The 22,419-nt window shown below is 38.4% G+C and overlaps 1 protein-coding gene across 16 annotated transcripts in view; it reads left to right on the forward strand.

Moving 5' to 3' along the window:
• Positions 1 to 22,419, forward strand: part of EIF4G3 (eukaryotic translation initiation factor 4 gamma 3) — a 369,011-nt gene that overhangs the window by 207,802 nt on the left and 138,790 nt on the right. For 15 of the 16 annotated variants that reach the window (XM_027109874.1, XM_027109876.1, XM_027109872.1 and 12 more), the window contains 2 exons: positions 3,562 to 3,659; positions 6,220 to 6,342. In XM_027109874.1, coding sequence (XP_026965675.1) covers positions 3,562 to 3,659; positions 6,220 to 6,342 — 221 coding nt within the window. The remainder of the gene's footprint in view (positions 1 to 3,561; positions 3,660 to 6,219; positions 6,343 to 22,419) is intronic. The other variant, XM_027109877.1, reaches the window with a different exon arrangement.

Raw genomic sequence — 22,419 nt, forward strand, 5'->3', positions numbered from 1 at the left:
ACTAGACCAGTTGTTCCCAGATCTTTCAGTATCCTGGGCAAGTGAAATATAAAGTAAAGGAAAATAAAGGAAGAAACATACATGACTATTACATTTAAAATTTTGCCAATAAGACTTTTAAAGCGAACTGCTACTTATTGTATCATTTCCTATAGGAAGGCTGTCTTAAGAACAAAAGAGTAAGACTGAAATAATTTCAAAAAAGGAACAGTCCTTTCCAAAAATTTCAAGTTGGCAAGCCTGTAGTTGTGTGTGTATTTCATGGTTATTATTGTATATATTTTGCCATATATCATTGGCACCTTTTATATAGACTGGTGTTAGGAGAACCACTGATATAGGATAAGAGTCAGCAAACTTTTTCTATAAAGGACCATATATAGTAAATATCTCAGGCTTTGCAGAACTAGGATCCCATCCCCACACCCACCTTTAACCCAAACCATTCAGCTCTGCCATAGTAGTGGGAAACCAGCCATAGAGAGTAGATAAAGTGTTGTTTGTGGGTGTCTTCCCATAATACTTTATTTACAAAATAAATGGTATTAAGCTGAATTTGGGCCTCCTGATCTAGACAGACCTAACTCATTCCATGAATAAGAGTTCCAGAGACATTAAGTAACTTGCCTGATAAATGGTATGCAAAAGTGACTCACATTTTTAATAGAATAAAATAAATGTTTTAAATGTCCCTGCCTATGTAAGAAGTTGGATTAGATTATTAAAAAAAAAAACGATTGTTTGGTAGGGCAGAAGGCCTGCTCTGCTGGGATCCATAGTTGACTAAGTGTTTTACTAATTTAGTGTTTAACTCCCCACTATATTGAGATTGTCCTATTCTGCCAGGTTTATTCAGCTGATATTTATTGTGCATATATTATACATCAGCCTCTGCCCCAATCATGTTGATGCAGAACTGATTCATTAGAAGAATCTGATTTTTTTTTTTTTAAGTTATGTTTTACCTTTTGGATCTTATTTCACTTAGCTTAAAAAATAAGGCAAGGTGAGCCAATTGTATTGCTTGTGTAACAGCATTTGAAACCAATTTTAGGGGTTTGTTTTGTGAGTTTTGGAGCTAGTGACATAATATGGTAGTATAGAATTGTTTATTTGAGCTCTGTTTTGATAATACTTTGCTCACTAACTAGAGGATAGCTAATGTGTTTTTGTCTTTGAATTTATTCAAATCCTAGTCATGCTGATTACATCAGCCCTGTTTAGTTCTTTTCCAAATCTGGTTCTCGAAACCTGATTGATACCTGCAGAGTTCTGATACTGCAAATCATAGTGCTTCCGAGAAATTTCCACTTGAGGATTATTATTATGATGATGGTGGGGATGGTGAAGATGTCGATGATGACAGTGATAATGGAGCCTACATTATTTGACTTTTTACTAAAGTACCAAGGATTTTACCAGTATTAACTATCTTCATACACATTTCTTTCCTTCTTGTTACTTTGACTGATATCCATCTCTCCCACTAAAGGCTAATCATCACTTGTGCACCCATCATATATGTACCCATTTAAGGCTGTTACTCTAGCAGTTCTCTTGTCTCTTTCCTACATTACCACTTTTTTTCTCCCTCTGCTGGATTAGTTTTATCAGCATACAGGTATATTGTTTCATTCCCATCTTTTAAAAAAAAAAAAGTTTTTTTTTTTTACTTCATATTTTTGTCCACCTATAGCCCATTTTTTTGCTTCCTTTAAGACTTTTCGTTTTGCTTTTTTTGGCGGTACGCGGGCCTCTCACTGTCGCGGCCTCTCCTGTCGCGGAGCACAGGCTCCGGACGCGCAGGTCCAGCGGCCATGGCTCACTGGCCCAGCCACTCTGCGGCACGTGGGATCCTTCCGGACTGGGGCACGAACCCGTGTCCCCTGCATCGGCAGGCGGACTCTCAACCACTGCACCACCAGGGAAGCCCCCTATAAGACTTTTAAGAAAAAGAGCTGTCTGTACTCACTGTCTTCATTTTCTGAAGACAGATGAGGATACACACCTCCACCCGCACCCAAACAACTTTTGTCGAGGTCACCAGTGAATTCTACTTTGCTAAATCTTAATTGACCTCCCAGTACCATTTGACATAGTTAAGCACTCTGCCCATTCTTGGACCATTCATCTCCTTTGCTGGGTTTTCTTCATATCTGTGCAACATATCTAAACAACATAGAGTGCCTTGGTAGTTCCATGGTGATCCAGTGGTTAGGACTCTGTGCTTTCACTGCTGTGGGTCCAGATTGAGTCCCTGGTCAGGGAACTAAGATCCTGCAAGCAATGCAGTGCCGCCAAAAAAAGGTCACTATTAAAATAAATAAATAAACAGCATAGAGTGCTTCAAAGTTTAGTCCTTGGGCTTCTTTTCTGTTTGAACTCATTTCCTGAGTTACCCAGTCTCATGGTTTAAATACTTCCATATAGTCTAATTCCAAAATGGATACCTATTCACCGACTCCAGACTTGTGTCTCTTTTGGCCTACTTGATATCTCTGTTTGAAAGTCTAATGAGAATGTCAAAACTTTACATGTCCAAAATTGAGCTCTTGATTTTTCTGCCCTAAATTGTACTCTTCCTCATCTCAGTAAATAAATAAATAGCACAGTAAATAGTACCTCCATCCTTCCACTTGCTCAGACAGACCTTAAGAATTTTCCTTGACACTTGTTTCTCTCACACCCACATCCAATCCATTTGCAAGTCTGGAGGTTCTACTTTCAAAAATATCCAGTATCTCACCCCTTCTTACCACCTCTGCTATAAGCACTCTGGTTTAATAGTAATTATAACAATAGTCAAAGTTTTGAAAGTTAAAAAGGATTCATTGAGGTGGGTAGGTAGAAGAAGTTAATTTCAGGCAGAAGGGCAGTACAGTCATAGGCATGAACAATGTTGAAGAGATTGGTGTACTCAAGGGATAGGAATATGTTACTCAAGGGATAGGAATACGTTATAGCTTAGAGCAAAGGTGTGGAGTTTGAGAATGGTAGAAAATGTAGTTTGGAACCTGGATTCCTAGTGGTTGAACTTTATCTCTAGGCTGCTTGTTATCGGCCCCAACAGTAGGACATTCGCCAAACCTAAATGGTAGCTCCCGGTGGCAGTGGTTCTCCATAAGTAAAGGAGAAGAATTAGACCACCCCAACCCCCAAGATGATGAGATATATTCTCCTGCCCCTGACCAAACCCACACACAAGACATATCCACACAAACCTTTGTTTGAGAATCACGGTTGGAGGCAGTGGGCCCCCAGGATAGATTTTTTTTTTAAGCAGTAACTCTGGTGGCAGTCTGCAGGAGTTGCTTATTTAGTTGTTTTTATAGTGGATGCTGAAGAAAAGATAGATGCTTATGACTGTTTGGGAATCATTCCTTGACCACTTCAGTAGCTGGAGGGGAGCTGGGGGAAAGAGCTGAGCAAGACGAATGCTTATTTTTGTCTGTTACTTTTTTTTTTTTTAACTAATTGTCTAGATTTACAGTGCCATTACTAGTCTTATAGTGGTTGACAAAATAACTGAATGCTTTTTTTCATTCTTTTCTAATTCTTTAGGAGCGCCTTTTTACCCAAGTCAGCCAGTGTATCAGTCAGCACCTATCATAGTGCCTACGCAGCAGCAGCCCCCTCCAGCCAAGAGAGAGAAAAAAACAGTAAGAGATCTTCATTAAGTTTTCTCACTTTAAAATTGAATGTCCATTTACTTATCAAATAAGTTTACCCACAGCTGTGATAATTATTCACCTCAGTTCCCAAATGACTGCCAATTTTTATTCCTCCCTTATATCCTCACCACTAGACTTGGAGGATTTGTATGGGCAGATAATTAGACATTGCAAGTACCCTTTGCTTAATATCAATTTTCAACATGCACTGAGCTAGCTATGCTAAATGACAACATGCCATCCAGCTCCAGAACAGGAAGTTTTAATCTTCTAAAGTCTCACTCAGTGGGAGGAATTTGAGCTCGGTTCTCACATCCTTGTTGTCCTTTAACTCTAGTCCTAGTCAGCTCTGTATTCAAATATGAATTGACAGGGGAAAAATAGCACAAGAGAAAACGGGCATAGTATTAAGGACAGCAAGAAAAATCTTTCCTATAGAATATATTTATTTTAAGAAACAGAAAGCAGAATTTAGAAAATGTATTGTAATTGTTTTAAATAAATTACAGAGACTTTGCCTCTATCTATTCAGGCAGGCCCAAGAGAATTGGAGTACAGTAATATGAAATACGCACTGCAGAATATTTTGTAGAAGAGTGGCTTGCAATCTTTTATCCATCAGAACACACAAAATGAATGATGTTTATAAGAGGTTCCCACATTCACACAAATAAAATAGGTGGGAGTGAGATCATAGCAATACTCTTGCAAGTACTCTCATTTAATAAAAATTAATGAGGTTCAGAACTTTGGTTCTTTTTTTATCAGAGACAAATTATTTGTGCACACATCATAATAACCATGACATGCCAATGTATCATGACACTACAGTTGAGAAACTGCTGTGGAAACGTTGACACAGCATGGTAGATGTTGGACTTGAAGAACACTCTCAGAATGCAGAAAAATTAATAAAGAAAATAATGAAAATGGAACACGGTATTAATAGATGTTACTGAAGAAGAAAGTAGAATAAATGAATTGTAAAACAGTACATAAAACTGTAGTAGGGGACTTCCCTGGTGTTGCAGTGGTTAAGAATCCGCCTGCCAGTGCAGGAGACACGGGTTTGAGCCCTGGTCCTGGAAGATCCCACATGCTGCAGAGCAACTAAGCCCGTGCACCACAACTACTGAGCCTGTGTGCCACAACTACTAAAGCCCGTGCACCTAGAGCCCGTGCTCTGCCACAAGAGAAGCTACTGCAACGAGAAGCCCGTGCACCGCGATGAAGAGTAGTCCCTGCTCACTGCAACTAGAGAAGAGCCCATGCACAGCAACGAAGACCCAGTGCAGCCAAAAATAAATAAATAAATTAATTAATTTTAAAAAACCCAAAAAACTATAGTAAGCATAAGATTCTATACCTGAAAAAATAGCTGATAGTAGAAATCTTAATAAAGACTTACTCCCAGGAAAGCTTCCAGATACAAATGGTTTTATCAGTGAATTCTTTGACATTTTCAAGAAGCCAAGGCTAGCTTGATAAGCTCTGGACTTAATGACAAGCAGAGGGGGGCTTTCAGCACTGTCCTAGGATGGAAGGCCTAGACCCAGGTACTCCACCTCCATTATAGCACCATCTCCACTGATGTCTATGCATAGGTAGCCTTCAAAAAAATTAAAAGAAGACCATACACATTGTTCTGTATCTTGCATCTTTTCATTTACCAATACATCTTGACAGTCATTCCATATTAGTACATGTAGATCAATTTCATTTTTTCTACTGGCTGTTTGGTATTTAATTGTAAGGATGTAGCATAAATTTTTTTTTTTTATACAGCAGGTTCTTATTAGTTATCCATTTTATACATATTAATGTATATATGTCAATCCCAATCTCCCAATTCATTACACCACCGCCGCCCCTCGCCACTTTCCCCCCTTGGTGTCCATATGTTTGTTCTCTACATCTGTGTCTCTATTTCTGCCCTGCAGACCGGTTCATCTGTACGATTTTTCTAGGTTCCACATATTGTAGCGTAAAGTTTTAACTACTATGTTCTTGATCAGCCTTTAGAATCTTTCTGTGTCTTTGCTGGGAAAAAAAACAGTATTGCAGTGAGCATCTTTACATGCATATACAAGGTTATCTGCAGCATAAATCCCTGTTTCTGAGTCCTAGGATATGGATAGTGTACATTTTGTTAGAGAACCATTTAAGGGCTTTAAAACTTTAGATAGTAACTTCCATATTTTAAAACTCTTTTATGAATCTTGTCTTATGTTAAGCATTATAAATAAAATCAGTGAATTTGGCATTGCTTAAAAGACAAGTGTTAATACTTTGCCTTTTTGACCTAGAAATTTTTCCAACTAGGTTTCATTTTAGCTTGTTGTGCTAATTAATTCAAGGCAGAGCTAATGGCCTAAACTCTTCTGAATGGCCTCCTCTGGTTCCGTGATTGAAATCAAGTCAGATGTGGTGATTGTCAACTGTGATGTCTGAGAGATTTCCCAGTTTGCATCTTTATACATCATATGCCTATAAATCTACTACACAGGCACCCATCTATAAATATGCCATCTTATTTGTAACCTTATAGATAAGAATTCGAGATCCAAACCAGGGAGGTAAAGACATAACAGAGGAGATTATGTCTGGAGGTGGCAGCAGAAATCCTACTCCACCCATAGGGAGACCCACATCCACACCTACTCCTCCTCAGGTAAGACAGAATGTGCCATGATGGATGATGAGGTGTATTTTTTGTTCACTAACCTCTACTGAGCTCTTCTTTCTTCTATAGCCACTTGACTGTACTTTTCCTTTCTGTCAGTTGTCTCATAGCCTCGAATATCTAAATGATATTTAAACAGACATGTTGTTTCTCTTTGTAAACTGTTAAAACTTCCAACTTTTTATTGGTAATATTTCTCTGTATTGTCTTCACATTCAGAGCATAGCTGCTGCCACTCTTCCTAATGAACTATTATTGCATGGTACCAAAAGGAGCTGCATTCCTATGGAATCCTCATCATTAAATGAGTATTTTATATTTTCGATATGGAGTCTTAGGAGTTACACGCTACACTCTGTGATAATATAAACATTAAAATTGAGAACTTAAACATTTTTATTGAACTGTGTTTGAGATGATTGCCTGTGTTATTCAGAGCATATTTAAATGTATTATAGGTATACCTCTTACTTTTTAGTAGTACATAAATGAGCTTCTTGAGTGCAGGGTGTCTTCTTTAATTATTTACAAAGGTTATTAACAAGTTATGTCAAACACCTTTTTGTTCCTGTTGCAGAATGTGGTTATCGTGATCGTCTAAGAGTTCACTTTCTTGCTTTTAGACATCAAGGCTTTCCAGGAGAAGCTGAGGTTTAGCAAACTATAATAGAAAATGGACGCCCCCCCCGCCCCAAGTTTGACAGAATTTTGATTTCATCATGGGGTTACTTTAAATTCTGCTAAACCATTCAGAGGAGAAGAGTGATTTCAAATCTTCAAAATATCTAAAGTGAATGCTCAGCATATAAAACAGACATAACCAAAGTTGTTAAGGTCTAGGAATCTGCTTGCTTCCCCCTCTTGTGGCCGATTGGTGAGGTACTTCTCAGAGCCCAGTTTACGAAACAAGTGATATGGATGATCAAATATAAGGCATTTCAGAATGACAGACTATTGACTTGATTTTAGTAGTACTGTATAGGTTTAAAAAAAGTTATTTAAAAATTGAGCTCACAAACAGATGTCTAAGTTTAGAGCCCCTTGAAAATCTGTGAATTTTGAGTCGACCTAAAACTTGGGACTTTGTATAATGATGTGTTTCACTTGGAAACGATGATACTCTCTGGCTGACTTTTATCTCAGTCTTCCATCATCTAGCTAAGTATAATATGTAACCATCTAGATATATGAATTGTAAGGTTATATTAATGATTGTTAATAGGACTTTTCACCATTCCCTATTATTTCCCCAGGGATATTCCAAATCTAGAATGATTGAACAGGGCTTATACTTAATCTTGTCCCTGTACGTAAACATGGGACAAGCACCATATACACATTTAAGTTATTCACTTATGTGCTCTGTTAGGTGGGAACATACTGTAGCGAAAATTTAGGATTAGTCGATCGGGGCAGTTCAGTTTTGGTCTGTATTTTCCCACATTAATTAAAATATTGTTACTGTCCAACTGTGTAGCTGACAACCTTTTGTTGATTTGTGTTTAAATTCTCAACTTGAATATATATTAGTATATCTTTCTGCATTTTAATTCCCTGTGGGCTGGTTTGTTTTTCTTTAATCTTAGCAAGCTTGATCCTACCCTCTTCTGGTTATCTCTCTGTCCTTAGTCACAGGAATCCTTTTGCTTTTTATCTTTCCCCAGGGATCCCAGGCCTGAATACGAATGTATGTGTAATCATAAAGCCCATTAAATGTACATTTTTATTTGATAAAGGTCATCAGTCAATTATTATAATGTTGGTAGTTCTTTTTGAGGTGTAATGTTGTCTTGAAGCATCAGTTTATTTTATTAGGTAGTTTGCATTTAAATCCACACTTACCGATCTGTTGTCTTTCCAAATGCATGAAATTCATGGAATGAATAAATAGCCTCTTAACAGACATATGTACTAGAAATATTTCATTTTCTTCTTAAGAACAACAACAGCGCAAATGTGATGATGGCAACCGACACTTGGCTTCATTTTCTAGAAATTCATGGAGAGTGGTGCACATAGAGTAGGAGAGGATATCCCTGGTTAGGGGAAGCAATCATTAATGCCTAATTGTTATGTCATGTAAAAATGTTGACCCAATGTTTCAAAAGAAGCTAGAAATCAATCTGCGAGTTTTAATCGGCAACTAATTCTACTAATGAATAGCACTATGCCAGCCAAATAAGATCCTTCAGGTTTAACCTAAAAACTGCTGGTTTGTAGCCTTGGCCTAATTCTAAATAGATCCTAGACCACAGTCTTAGTAAGTAAGACTGCAGATGAGACAACCCTTTTCAGAATTTATGACTAAATAGTAAATACTGTATTGCTTTTGGCCTTACGGAGTACCTGCTTTGAGTCCCAACTGCATGTGATGTGAATAGCAAAGCCCTTTCCCTATCATTGAGCTCATCCCAGTCTCTTCAAGGGAGACAGAGGATACTTACTAATATATGACCGATCCTCCTGTGAAATGTATACTGAGAATTATTACAGCACAGAGACGACCAAGTGGGTCATATTTATAGCACAGGCTCAAATGTGTTGGATCACAGAAACCTATTAATGGTACTTGGTACAGGTGAGATAGTACAGGGGAGAGGTTTAAAGGTTTGGCTTAGAATCAGATATACTTGGTTTCAAGTCCTAGTTCCACAACTGAATTTTGTAACTTTAGCCAAATTACTTATCTTCTAGAACTTTAGCTTCCACATTTTAAAAAACAAGGGAAATAAATATCATATAGAGTTATTATAAGTATTAAATAAATACTTAAAATTGCTTAAGCTTGGGACACAATGAGCATTCAACAAATGTTATCTGTTATTAGTATTGCAATTATTGTTATTTCAGAAGGCACAGAGAATGACTGGAGGAGTCTTGAAGGCTTCACAGCAGAGATGCCACTTGGGCTGAGTTCCCAGATTGATATTCACAAAAATGGAAAGAGAGAGAAGGGTATTCCAGGCAGAGTGGCAGCATGTGCAAAAAGGCACATGGAGGTGGGAAATTGAGTGAAGGGAGACTGTTACCATTTCTAGCGATAAATTGGGAAGTCATTTGAAGGAGAGGAAGCCAGTGAGAGAAATATTCAGCAATTGGTTACTAAGTAAGGATTATAAAAAGGGTAACCCTATAATTTATCATCGCAATTGGGGCAGTTTTAGAAATGAATGGGGATGCTATTAATCATTTTGCTGGGACAACAGGCATAAACCAGTACTGTCCAGGTAAACACATTGCATGGTTCCCCTAGGAGTTAGAGAGAGGGAAGAATCAGAGGTGATTCTTCAAGCTTAGATACTGGGATTTATAGTAAAACATAACATGGAGTGTACATGGATGTTTGAAAAGGGGGATAATGAATGATTTTGGCAAGCAGGCAAGCTAAGAAGAGTTAATTGAGAGAAACTGCATTGGAGGAGGAGAATGGAGAGGAGAAACAGGTTTTTGCTGCTTCTGTTTTTGTCCTGAAGAGTAGATTGAATTTAAAATTGTCCTGCTTCCTGAGTTTTAAAATGATCTGTGGAATAACTCCTTGAGATTTTATATCTCAGATGTATTAAAGATACAGAAATATGTGTAATATATGTGCCCATTCAGATGATCATAGTACACAGACAGAGGTGCATGAATGGACAGAATACTAGAGTACTTGATGCTGGTTGGTCTCCACTCTGTCACTTAGATTTATGACCTTGGGTCAGAATGTGAAGCCCTTTAAACGCCTATTTTTTGATATGTAAAATGAGGGATTATACTAAGTAATCTCAGAGTTCCCTTTTAGTCCTTAAATATTTAAGTTGGAAAGAAGGGAACATTTTTACTTTCCCTCAGCATCAAAGTCTCTCAGCTATATCTCTGTTGTTGATAGCAGTGAGGCACAAGGAACGTTTTCACATTAAGAAATGTGCCAGCTTCCTGAAAGTCATTTTGGACCCTGCAGGGTAAAAATAAGTGTATGGTGTTGTACGGTCAGCCCTCCCTATCCACAGGTTCTTCATCTGCTAATTCAAATAACCAGGGATGAAAAAGATTCAGGAAAAAAAATTTCAGAAAGTTCTAAAAAGCAAAACTTGAATTTACCATGCACTGGCAAGTATTTACAGAGCATTTATGTTGTATTAGGTATTATAAGCAATATAGAAATGATTTAAAGTACCTGGGAGGTTAAATGCAAATACTATACCTTTTCATATAAGGGACTTGAGCACCTGAGGCTTTTGGGATCCACGGGCTGTCCTAGACTCAATCCCCCATGGATACTGAGGGACGACTGTATAGGCAAGGCTTCCATAATTGTCTACTTCCAAAGGGGTGGTGAAGTAAAATCACTTAAAATTTTAAAATGAGCTATATATTTTCCTTCCTCTCCCTACTCCCTCTTGTTCTTTTTTCTGTTTTAAGAATTACTCACTTGCCACCCAAGTGAGAAGTCTGCGCACCGCAATGGAGAGTAGCCCCTGCTTGCCACAACTAGAGAAAGCCCGCGCGCAGCAACGAAGACCCAACCCAGCCAAAAAAAATTTTTTAATTAAAAACAAAAATCTTTATTCCATATTCCACACCATTATATCAGCAAGTCCTATCTGGCTCATTTTCACCATCTCCACTGCTACTGTTATCCTCTAAACCACTTTGATCTCCCCTAAACAACAGTAACTTTCCTACTCATCTCCTTGCTTCTGCTTGCTTCTCTGTCTATTCTTTTTATTTATTTATTAAAATTTTTATTTATTTATTTATTTTTGGCTGTGTTGGGTCTTCATTCCTTTGCATGGTCTTTCTTTAGTTGCGTCGAGCGGGGGCTACTCTTCATTGCAGTGTGTGGGCTTCTCATTGCTGTGGCTTCTCTTGTTGCAGAGCATGGGCTCTAGGCGCGCAGGCTTCAGTAGTTGTGGCACGCAGGCTCAGTAGTTGTGGCATGCAGGCTCTAGAGCTCAGGCTCAGTAGTTATGGTGCACGAGCTTAGTTGCTCCGTGGCATGTGGGATCTTCCCGGACCAGGGCTTGAACCCATGTCCCCTTCATTGGCAGGCGGATTCTTAACCACTGCGCCACCAAGGAAGCCCCTCTATTTATTTTTTTACTGAGGTATAATTGACATAAACATTACATTAGTTTTAGGTGTACAACATAATGATATTTGTATAAATTGTAAAATGACCACAATAAGTCTAGTTAACAGCTGTCACCATGCACAGTTACAAAAAGCAATTTTTTATTTATGAGAACTTTTAAGATCTATTGTCTTTGCAGCTTTCAAATATGCAATATAGTATTATTAACTAGAGTTGCCATGCTGTTCATTACATCCCCATGACTTATTTATTTTATAACTGGAAGTCTGTACCTTTTGATCCCCTTCACCCATTTTTCCCACCCTACCCCCCACCTCTGGCAACCACCAATCTGTTCTCTTTTCTATGAGTTTTGTTTTGTTTTTTAATTCTACATATAAGTGAGCTCATACGGCATTTCTTTCTCTATCTGAGTTATTTCACTTAGTATAATACCCACAAGGTCCATTCATGTTATTGCAAAGGGCAAGCTTTCATTTTTTTTTTATGGTTGAATAATATTCCTCTGTGTGTGTACAGGTTTATTCTTTAATATGTTTCCCTTGAAAGAATATAAGCTCCAGAAGCTAAGGATTTTTCTGTTTTAATCACCAGTGGGTTCTCAATGCTTTGTATGTGATAGATGCCGGGGGGAAAATCCACACATGTGAGTGTGTGTGCGCATGTGTGCGCATGCATACACTCACATACACACCTTTCTAAAGAATGCGTGTAGGAGAATTCTCTCCCATTTATGAAAGAAGTATGTTTTGGTCCTTTTTCCTGGTGCCATTTATTTTTTTACTTCCTAATCTTCATAATGTTTCTCAATTGGGGGCAATACTTCTTTATCCCCAGGGTTTGTATATGTTAAACACATGTGGTATTTATTACAATGGCTGTTTTAAAGTCATTGAATGGGACTTCGAAAAGTCAGTTACATATAACATATAAATAATGAAATGTGAAACGTTCAAATAGCCTCTTATGATAACAGTAAATTACATCAGCATCTTGCTTATATTTGTATAACTATTTGGAGTCTCTGGCTTTCTCTCAGTGGATTACAATAAGGGTCAGCAATCATTTTCTGTAAAGGGCCAGATAGTACACATTTTTGGTTTTGCAGCCAGCTGTCTCTTTCACCACTACTCGACTCTGATATTGTTGCATGAAAGCAGCCATAGACAATATGTAAATGAATGGCTGTGGCTGTTCCAATAAAACTTTCTAAATATCCTGTAATTTTCATATGTCAAGAAATATTGTTCTTTTAAAATTCCCCCAACTATTTAAAAATGTAAAAAGTTCTTATCTCATGGGAAGTACCAAAATAGGCATGTGGCCCCTGGGCCATAGTTGCTGGCCTCCTGTCTACAATTACCTCTGTAATGAAGCATCCTGTCATATACACGTTTAAAATAGACAGTAAATGATGGTGGCCTCTCTTTGGGTAGAAACAATATAGGTTATGTAAAGAGAAATGAATTTTATTTACTTTTTAAACTGCCAAATCTAATTTTTAAATTTTTATACAACTTTTAAAGGTTACTTTCCATTTACAGTTATTACAAAATATTGACTATTTTCCCGTGTTGTACAATACATACTTGACACCCAGTAGTTTTGTATCTCCCACTGCCCCACCCCTATATTGCCCCTCCCCCCACACTGATAGTCACTAGTTTGTTCTCTATATCTGTGAGTTTGCTTCTTTTTTGCTATATTCACTAGTTTGTTGTATGTTTTAGATTCCACATATAAGTGATATCACACAGTATTTGTCTTTATCTGACTTATTTCAGTTAGCATAATGCCCTCTAAGTCCATCCATGTTGCTACAAATGGCAAAATTTTCATTTCCCTTTTATGGCTCAGTAGATACCGGGGTGTGTGTGTGTGTGTGTGTGTGTGTGTGTGTGTGTGTGTGTGTCACATCTTTTTTATCCATTTATCTTTTGACGGACACTTAGGTTGCCTCTGTATCTTGGCAATTATAAATAATGCTGCTATGAACATTGGGGTGCATGTATCTTTTCGAATAAATGTTTTTTCTTTTTTTGATATATACTCAGGAGTTGAATTGCTGGGTCATATGATAGTTCTGTTTTTATTTTTGAGAGCATTTCCATACTGTTTTCCACAATAGCTGCAGCAGTTTACATTCCCACCAACAGTGTACGAGGGTTCCCTTTTTTCCACATCCTCACCAATATTTGTTATTTGTGTTCTTTTTGATTCAGTTCTTCTGCCCACTTTTTAGTTGGGTTGTTTTTTTTTTGATGTCATGTTGTATGAGCTGTTTACTTATGTTAGGTATTAATGCCCTATCCATCATACCATATGCAAATATTTTCTTCCATTTACTAGGTTGTCTTTCCATTTTGTCGATGGTTTCCCGTGCAAAAGCTTGTAAGTTTAATTACGTCCAATTTGTTTATTTTTGCTTTTATTTTCTTTACTTTAGGAGGTGGATCCCCAAAAAATATTGCTGCAACGTATGTCAAAGAGTATTCTGCCTGTGTTTTTCTCTAGGAGTTTTATACTGTTTGGTCTTACATTTAAGTCTTTAATCCATTTTGAGTTTATTTTTGTGTATGGTGTCAGAGAGTGTTCTAATTTATTTCTTTTACATGTAGCTGTCCAGTTTTTCCAGCACCACTTATTGGAGAGACTGTCTTTTCTCCATTGTATATCCTTGCCTCCTTTGTCATAGATTAATTGACCGTAAGTGCTTGGGTTTATTTCTGGGCTCTCTATCCTGTTTCATTGATCTATGTGTCTGTTTTTATGCCAGTATTGTACTGTTTTGGTGACTGTAGCTTTTTTGTACAGTCTGAAGTCAAGGAGCATGAATTCTCCAGCTCTGTTCTTCTTTCTCAAGATTGTTTTGGCTATTTGGGGTCTTAGGTGTTTCATATAAATTTTAAAATTATTTGTTCTAGTTCTGTGAAAAATGCCATTGGTATTTTGACAGGACTTGCATTGAATCTGTAGATTGCCTTGGGTAGTATGGTCATTTTAACAACATTGATTCTTCCAATCCAGGAACATGGTATATCTTTCCATCTGTTGTGTCATCTTCAGTTTCTTTCATCAGTGTCTTAGAGTTTTCAGAGTACTGGTCTTTGCCTCCTTAGGTAGGCTTATTCCTAGATGTTCTGTTCTTTTTGATGCATTGGTGAATGAGGTTATTTTCTTAATTTCTCTGATAGTTCGTTGTTAGTGTATAGAAATGCAACAGATTTCTGCACATTAATTTTGTATCCTGCAACTATACCAAATTCATTGATGAGCTCTAGTAGTTTTCTGGTAGCATGTTTAGGATTTCCTATGTATAGTATCATGTCATCTGCAAACAGTGACAGTTTTACTTCTTCCGTTCCAATTTGGATTTTTAAAATTTCTTTTTCTTTTCTGAATACTGTGGCTAGAACTTCCAAACCTGTGTTGAATAAAAGTGGCAAGAGTGGGCATTCTTGTCTTGTTCCTGATCTTAGAGGAAATGCTTTCAGCTTTTCACCATTGAGTATGATGTCAACTGTGGGTTTGTCATATATGACATTTATTATTTTGAGGTATATTCCCTCTATGCCCACTTTCTGGAGAGTTTTTATCATAAATGGATGTTGAATTTTATCAAAAGCTTTTTCTGCATCTATTGAGATGATCATATGGTTTTTATTCTTCAATTTTTTAATGTTGTGTATCACATAGATTGATTAGCAGCTATTGAAAAATCCTTGCATCCCTAGGATAAATCCCACTTGATCATGGTGTATGATCTTCTTAATGTATTGTTAGATTTGGTTTGCTGGTATTTTGTTGAGGATTTTTGAATCTATTTTTATGAGTGATATTGGCCTGTAATTTTCTATTTTTGTAGTATCTTTGTCTGATTTTGGTATCAGGGTGGTGCTGGCCTCATAGAATGTGTTCAGAAGTATTCCTTCCTCTGCAGTTTTTTTGCACTGTTTCAGAAGGATAGATGCTAACTCTTCTCTAAATGTTTGGTAGAATTCATCTGTGAAGTCATCTGGTCCTGGACGTTTGCTTTGGGAGTTTTTAAATTACTGATTCAATTGCAGTACTGGTAGTTGGTCTGTTGGTGTTTTCTATTTCTTCCTGGTTCAATTTTGGGAGGTTGTGCCTTTCTAAGAATTTGTCCATTTGTTCTAGGTTGTCTATTGTATTGGTGTATAGTTGCTTGTAGTAGTCTCTTATGATCTGTTGTATTTCTGTGGTATCAGTTGTAACTTCTCCTTTTTCACTTCTGATTTTATTGATTTGGACCTTCTCCCTTTGTTTATTGGGTAGTCTGGCTATAGGTTTATTAATTTTGTTTATCTTTTCAAAGAACCAGCTTGTAGTTTCATTGATCTTTTTTTGTTTTTTAGTCTGTATTTCATTTATTTCTTCTTTGATCTTTTGTTTGTTTGTTTGTTTTCGCGTTACGCGGGCCTCTCACTGTCGTGGCCTCTCCCGTTGCGGAGCACAGGCTCCGGACACGCAGGCTCAGCGGCCATGGCTCATGAGCCCAGCCGCTCCACGGCATGTGGGATCTTCCCGGACCGGGGCACAAACCCGTGTCCCCTGCATCAGCAGGCAGACTCTCAACCACTGCACAACCAGGAAAGCCCTCTTCTTTGATCTTTATGGCTTCTTTCCTTCTACTAAGTTTAGGTTTTGTTTGTTCTTCTTTCTCTAATTGCTTTAGTAAGGTTATTCATTTGAGATTTTTCTGGTTTCCTGAGGTAAGCTTGTATTGCTCTAAACTTCCCTCTTAGAACTGCTTTTGCCACATCCCCTAGGTTCAGCTTTTTTTTTTTCATTTGCCTCTAAGTATTTTTTAATTTCCTCTTTGATTTCTTCAGTGATCCATTGGTTGTTTAGTAGCATATTTTCTTTCCTCCATGTGTTTGTGTTTAGTAGCATATTTTTCATCCTCCATGTGTTTGCAGTTTTTTTCTTGTAGTTAATTTCTAGTCTCAGAGCATTGTGATTGGAAAAGATGCTTGATATGATTTCAGTTTTCTTAACCCTATCAAGGCTTGTTTTATGGCTTAGCCTGTGATCTATCATGGAGGATGCCCCATGTGCTCTTGAAAAGAAAATGTATTCAGCTCCTTTCACGTGGAATGCCCTTTATATATCAGTTAAGTCCATTTGGTCTAATGTGTCATTTAAGGTCTGTGTTTCCTTACTGATTTTCTGTTTGGATGATCTGACCATTGATGTAAGTGGGGTGTCAAAGTCCCCTACTATTATTGTGTTACTGTCGATTTCTCCTTTTATATGTTAATATTTGCCTTATATATTGAGGTGCTCCTATGTTGGTTGCATATGTATTTGAATTCTTTATCTTAATCTTGGATTGATCCATTGATCATTATGTAGTGTCCTTCTTTGTCTCTTGTAACAGTTTTTATTTTAAAGTCTATTTTGTCCGATATAAGTATTGCTACTCTGGCTTTCTTTTGATTTCCATTTGCATGGAATACTTTTTTCCATTCTCTCACTTTCATTCTGTGTGTTTCTCTAGATCTGAGGTGAGTCTCTTGTAGATAGCATATATGTAGACCTAATTTTTGTATTCGTTCAGCCACTTTATTCCTTTTGGTTGGAGCAATTAGTTCGTTTATGTTTAAGATAATTATTGATATGTATGTTCTTACTGCCATTTTGTTACTCGTTTTTTATTTGTTTTGTAGGTCTTTTTTTTTTGCCTGTCTTCTTCTGCTCTCTTCTATTATGATTTTATGACTATCTTTAGTGTTACGTTTGGATTCCTTTCCTTTTTTGTGTATATATCTATCGTAGATTTTTGGTTTGTGGTTAGCAGTCTGTATATATACATGATTGTTTTAAGTTGCTCATCTTTTAATTTCAAATGTATTTTGTTTTGGCTGTGCCATGCAGCACATGAGATCGACAGGCAGGATCTTAGTTCCCCAACCAAGGCTTGAACCTGTGCCCCCTGCAGTGGAAGCGCGGAGTCTTAACCGCTGGACCACCAGGGAAGTCCCTCAAATGCATTTTTAAACCCCTACATTTTTAGTCTTCTCCTCTCATGATTACTGTTTTTGATATCATATTTTACATCTGTTTTGTGTATCCCTTAACTGCTTATTGTGGTTATAGATGACTTGACTACATTTTTTTGTCTTTTTAACCTCCCTGCTAGCTTTATGTATGTATGATTTCCTACCCTTAGTGTGTGTTTACCTTTACCAGTGAGCTTTTTTATTTTGTAGTTTTCTTGTTGCTGGTTGTGTCTTTTTTTGCCTAGAGAAGTTCCTTTAACATTTGTTGTAAAGTTGATTTGGTGGTGCTGAACTCTTTTAGCTTTTACTTGTCTGTAAAGCTTTTGATTTCTCCATCAAATCTGAATGAGAACCTTGCCAGGTAGAATATTCTTGGTTGTAGGTTTTTCCCTTTAATCACTTTAAATATATCGTCCTACTCCCTTCTGGCCTGCAGAGTTTCTGCTGAAAAATCAGCTGATAGCCTTATGGGAGTTCCCTTGCTTTTAATATTCTCTCTTTATCTTTATTTTTGTCATTTTGATTATGGTGTGTCTTGCTTGGTGTCTTCCTCTTGTGTGGGACTGTGTGGGACTCTCTGCACTTCCTGGACTTGGGTGACTGTTTCCTTTCCCAGGTTAGGGAAGTTCTCAGCTATTGTGTCTTCACATATTTTCTCAGGCCCTTTCTCTCTCTCTTTGTCTCAGACCACTATAATATGAATATTAGTACACTTGATATTGTCTCAGAGGTCTCTTAAACTGTCCTCATTTCTTTTCTTTCTTTTTTTTTTTTTTGCGGTACGCGAGCCTCTCACTGTTGTGGCCTCTCCCATTGTGGAGCACAGGCTCCGGACGCGCGGGCTCAGCGGCCACGGCTCATGGGCCCAGCCGCTCTGCGGCATGTGGGATCTTCCCAGACTGGGGTACAAACCCGTGTCCCCTGCTTCGGCAGGCGGACTCTCAACCACTGCGCCACCAGGGAAGCCCTCTTTCTTTTTTCTGTTCGGCAGCAGTGATTTCCACGACTCTGTCTTCCAGCTTACTGGTCCATTCCTCTGTATCATTTAGTCTGCTATTGATTCCTTCTAGTATATTTTTCATTTCAGTTATTGTATTCTTCATCTCTGTTTGGTTGTTCTTTATATTTTCTAACTCTTTGTTAAAAACTTCTCACTCTGTGTATCCATTCTTCTCCTGAGTTCTTTTATCATCTTTACAATCATTACTCTGAACTCTTTCTTGGGTAGATTGCCTGTCTCCACTTCATTTGGTTTTTCTTCTGGGGTTTTGTCTCGTTCCTTCATCTGGAACATGTTTCTCTGCCACCTCATTTTGTCTGAGTTTCTATTTGTATTTTTATATATGTGGTAGGTTAGTTACATTTCTCAAACTTGGAAAAGTGACCTTCTATAGGAGACATCCTATGGGTCCCAGCCGTGCACGCCCCTGTTGTCACCCAAGCTGTATGCTCTAGGGGTTCCTCCTAAGAGGACTGAGTGACTCCTTCTGTTGTGGAGGGCTGACTGTGTGGGTGGTCTGGTGGGCTTTGTTGGCCCCTAGTGTGATTGGTTGCCAGGCCATGCCTTGTGTGGATGCTGCTAGCTGCTGTGTGGTGGGGCCTGGTCACGAGGTGGCTTGTTTTAGATCCCTAGGGGGCCCTTGGGCTAGTGCCGGCTCACTGGTGGGTGGAGTCAGGATCCCAAAGACTCCGAGGCTGTTGCCTGTACTACACCAGGTCCTGGGATTAGTGCCTGGGGTTAGTAGTGGCATGCAGAGCTGGTTCCTGAAGTCTGGCTGAAGGGCCCAGGGACCCTAGAACTTGTTTCAAATCGTTGGTGGGGGAGCCAGTTCCTGACACAGTTTGGTATGGGATCCAGGGTGTCCTGAAGCTTGTGTTGGCCTGCTGGTGGACCGGGCCTGGGCCAAGCTGGTCCCAGGATAAGGTCTGGCCTGCTGTGAGTGGGCTGGGTCTGCAGACTGCAGGATCATAGTTTTCTTGCATCCGGTGTCTGCCCCCTGTTGGATGAGGCTGTTCTAGAGGCTAGTGCAGGCTTCCTGGAGGGAGAGGGCAGTGCATGCCTGTTGCTGGGTGGAAGTGGTTCTTGGCCCTTTGGTGGGCAAGGGCATGTCTTGGCGCACGTCTAGAGGTGGCTGTGGGATTACGACGTCTTTTGGCGGCCTGTCTGCTGATGGGTGGGCCTCTGTTCCTGCCGAGTTGCTTTGCCTGAGGCGTCCCAGCACTGGTGCCTACAGGCTGTTGTGTGGATTTAGGGTTAGGTGTTGGAACTAGTGAGTGAAGATGGCAGCCACCAGCAGCAGTGGTCACACAGTAGAATGTTCCCAAATATGGCTGCCACCAGTATCTGTGTCCTCAGGGTGAGCCACAGCCACACACACACACCCCCACAAATACCTCTCCAGGAGACTGCCCAAGACCAGCAAGTAGGTCTGGCCCAGGCTCCTATCAAGTTACTGCTTTTGACCTGGGTCCCAGTGCGCATCAGATTTTGTGTGCACCCTTTTAAGAGTGAAGTTTCTTTTGCCTTCTGTCCTATGGGGCTTCTGAAATTAAGCCGCTCTGGCCTTCAAAGCCACATGCTCTGGGGTTTCATCTTCCCGGTGCAGGACCCCTGGACTGGGGAGTTGGACGTGGGTCTCAGAACTCTCACTCCTACGGGAAATCCTTTGCAATATAACTATTCTCCAGTTTGTGGGTTGCCCACCCAGGGGTATGGGATTTGATTATATCACGAGTCTGCCCCTCCTACCCGTCTTGTTTTAGTTCCTTCTTTATGTCTTTAGTTTTAGAAAATCTTTTCTGGTAGGTTCCAGTCTTTTTCATTGATGGTCGTTTTGAAGACAGTTGTGATTTTGGCGTGCTCATGAGTGAGATAACTGAGTCTTTCTACTCTGCCATCTTGGCTGCTCTCGAGAATTGAATTTTAAATTGTACAAAGAATATTAAAGACAATCCAGATTTTGTTGCCTCGTTTTATCTGTTGGTACTCTATTTAAAAAAAATTAATTGTTCCTGTGGGCCCACATCTACCAGTATCCCTTCAGGCCAGTATTTCAAATTTAATATGTAAATCTTCAGCAGAGTAGATTCTCAAGTAGAGTTCATACAGGAAATTCACTTCTTGGGTACTATCAAGTATCTGATACCTTGCCATTCTTTAAATAAGCTTCCTTAACATTGTATTTGAAAAGTGAGAATTTTTTTTCTTCTGCCAATCAGAGCTTTGATCTTGAAAAATTTGATGTGGGGAGGGAATTTAGTATTGACATAAATTATGAACTGTTGAAACAATGTGATGTTGCCAGACAAACCCTAACCTTTTAACCTGACTTCCTGAGCATCTTTGTTGAATTATTTTATGTTTTGATATCAATTGCCCTTCCAGTCTGATTTTTATAAATTTTAACTCCTACTAACAGTGAAAGTGACTGAAGTGCAGTGATTTTGAAATTCATTAAATATATTCTCAACAGGGTTGATCATGTCACCTGAGAAGAGATGAAATTAGAGGTTAGCTAACATTTGAGATTATCCTAAATTAAAATTAATCTGAAACAAAATTAAAGTATTGATGTATGTTGTATGTTAGTATGTTATTTTCTTGGTCCTATCAGAGGCTTAGAGAATGTTAAAGCTGAAAGGCACTGTAGGATCTTTAGTTCCTTTTCAGTTTACAGCTAAGGATTACCTTTGTGTGGTTTTTTTTTTTTTTTTTTTTTCTTTTCGGCTGCGCCATGTGGCATGTGGGATCTTAGTTCCCCGACCAGGGATCGAACCTGCACCCCCTGCATTGGAAGTGTGGAGTCTTAATCACTGGACTGCCAGGGAAGTCCCCAGCTGAGGAAATTGAGTACTTTCCTAGCATTCCGTGGCTATATAACTAAGTACTAGATACTTGGATTTGGAACTATGAGTTAACCAACATGTTATCTCACTCCTTTCTTATAAATCTTTATACATAACATCTTCCTAGGGCTTTGTTGTTGGAAAAATGCCTGTGCAGTTGTCTTTTTAATATGATTGAAGGTATTTTAATCTTAGATTGAAAAACTCTCTGATCTATACAAATTTATAGGTATCAGCAGTCTTTTACTGTCTTAAAACTCCCACCTTAACCATGTATGTCATTTATTTTGGTGACCTACTTTCAGCAGTTACCCTTTTTCATTGGTTATTAATTTCCCTGACTATTAGAGTAGTTAATATTTTCATTCTTTCTGGTAAAGGACACAATTTACAGATCTTTCTTTCCTGGGTTATGTGGATAACTATTTAATAAATATTAAAGAGTATAGGCTCTTTCCTTTGTTCTAGAGCTGTTTTCAACCATAGAATTGAACTGAGTCCCTACAGTCATCCCTCAGTATCCACAGAAGATTGGTTCCAGGACCCACGGATAGCGAAATCCGTGGATATTTAAGTCTTTTAGGTATTAATGGCTAGTACAATCAGGTCTGTGTATCTGCGGTTCACACATCTGTGGGTATAGAGGGGTGACTGTTATTTTCACTTACAGCTGGGAACCCTTCCTAGTTTTTGAATTTTAATAATAGAATTTTTTTCCCACTGGAGCTAAGGATTCAGAGTAGAGTAATCATGGTAGTACTATCCATTTGACAGTGATTCAAAGTGAAAATAGAAACTCTTTCATTTTTTACATATGGAAATATAATTTTAGTGGTCTTCATTTAGAAGTTTTTGTGGAATATGAGTACTTTCATGGTCTATAATGAATAGGTGAGATAATACTATTTTTCCCATTTTTATCTGTTATTTTATACATTACATATAGTCCTATATAAATTGTATGTTGTACATTGTGAAAAGCATTGTTAGTTAAATGACATACGGTAAATGATAGGTGTTTAACTCATATATTTCATTTTATATTCCTACTGTATGTGAGACTTACTGACTCGAAAATATTTTTCATTAACTCCCATTTTTGAGTGGCCCTGTCTACCC

The sequence above is a fragment of the Aethalodelphis obliquidens genome, unplaced genomic scaffold (genome assembly GCF_003676395.1).
Source record: "Aethalodelphis obliquidens isolate GAN/ISIS:26980383/991018 unplaced genomic scaffold, ASM367639v1 scaffold9, whole genome shotgun sequence".
In the NCBI taxonomy this organism is placed as follows: Eukaryota; Metazoa; Chordata; class Mammalia; order Artiodactyla; family Delphinidae; genus Aethalodelphis; species Aethalodelphis obliquidens.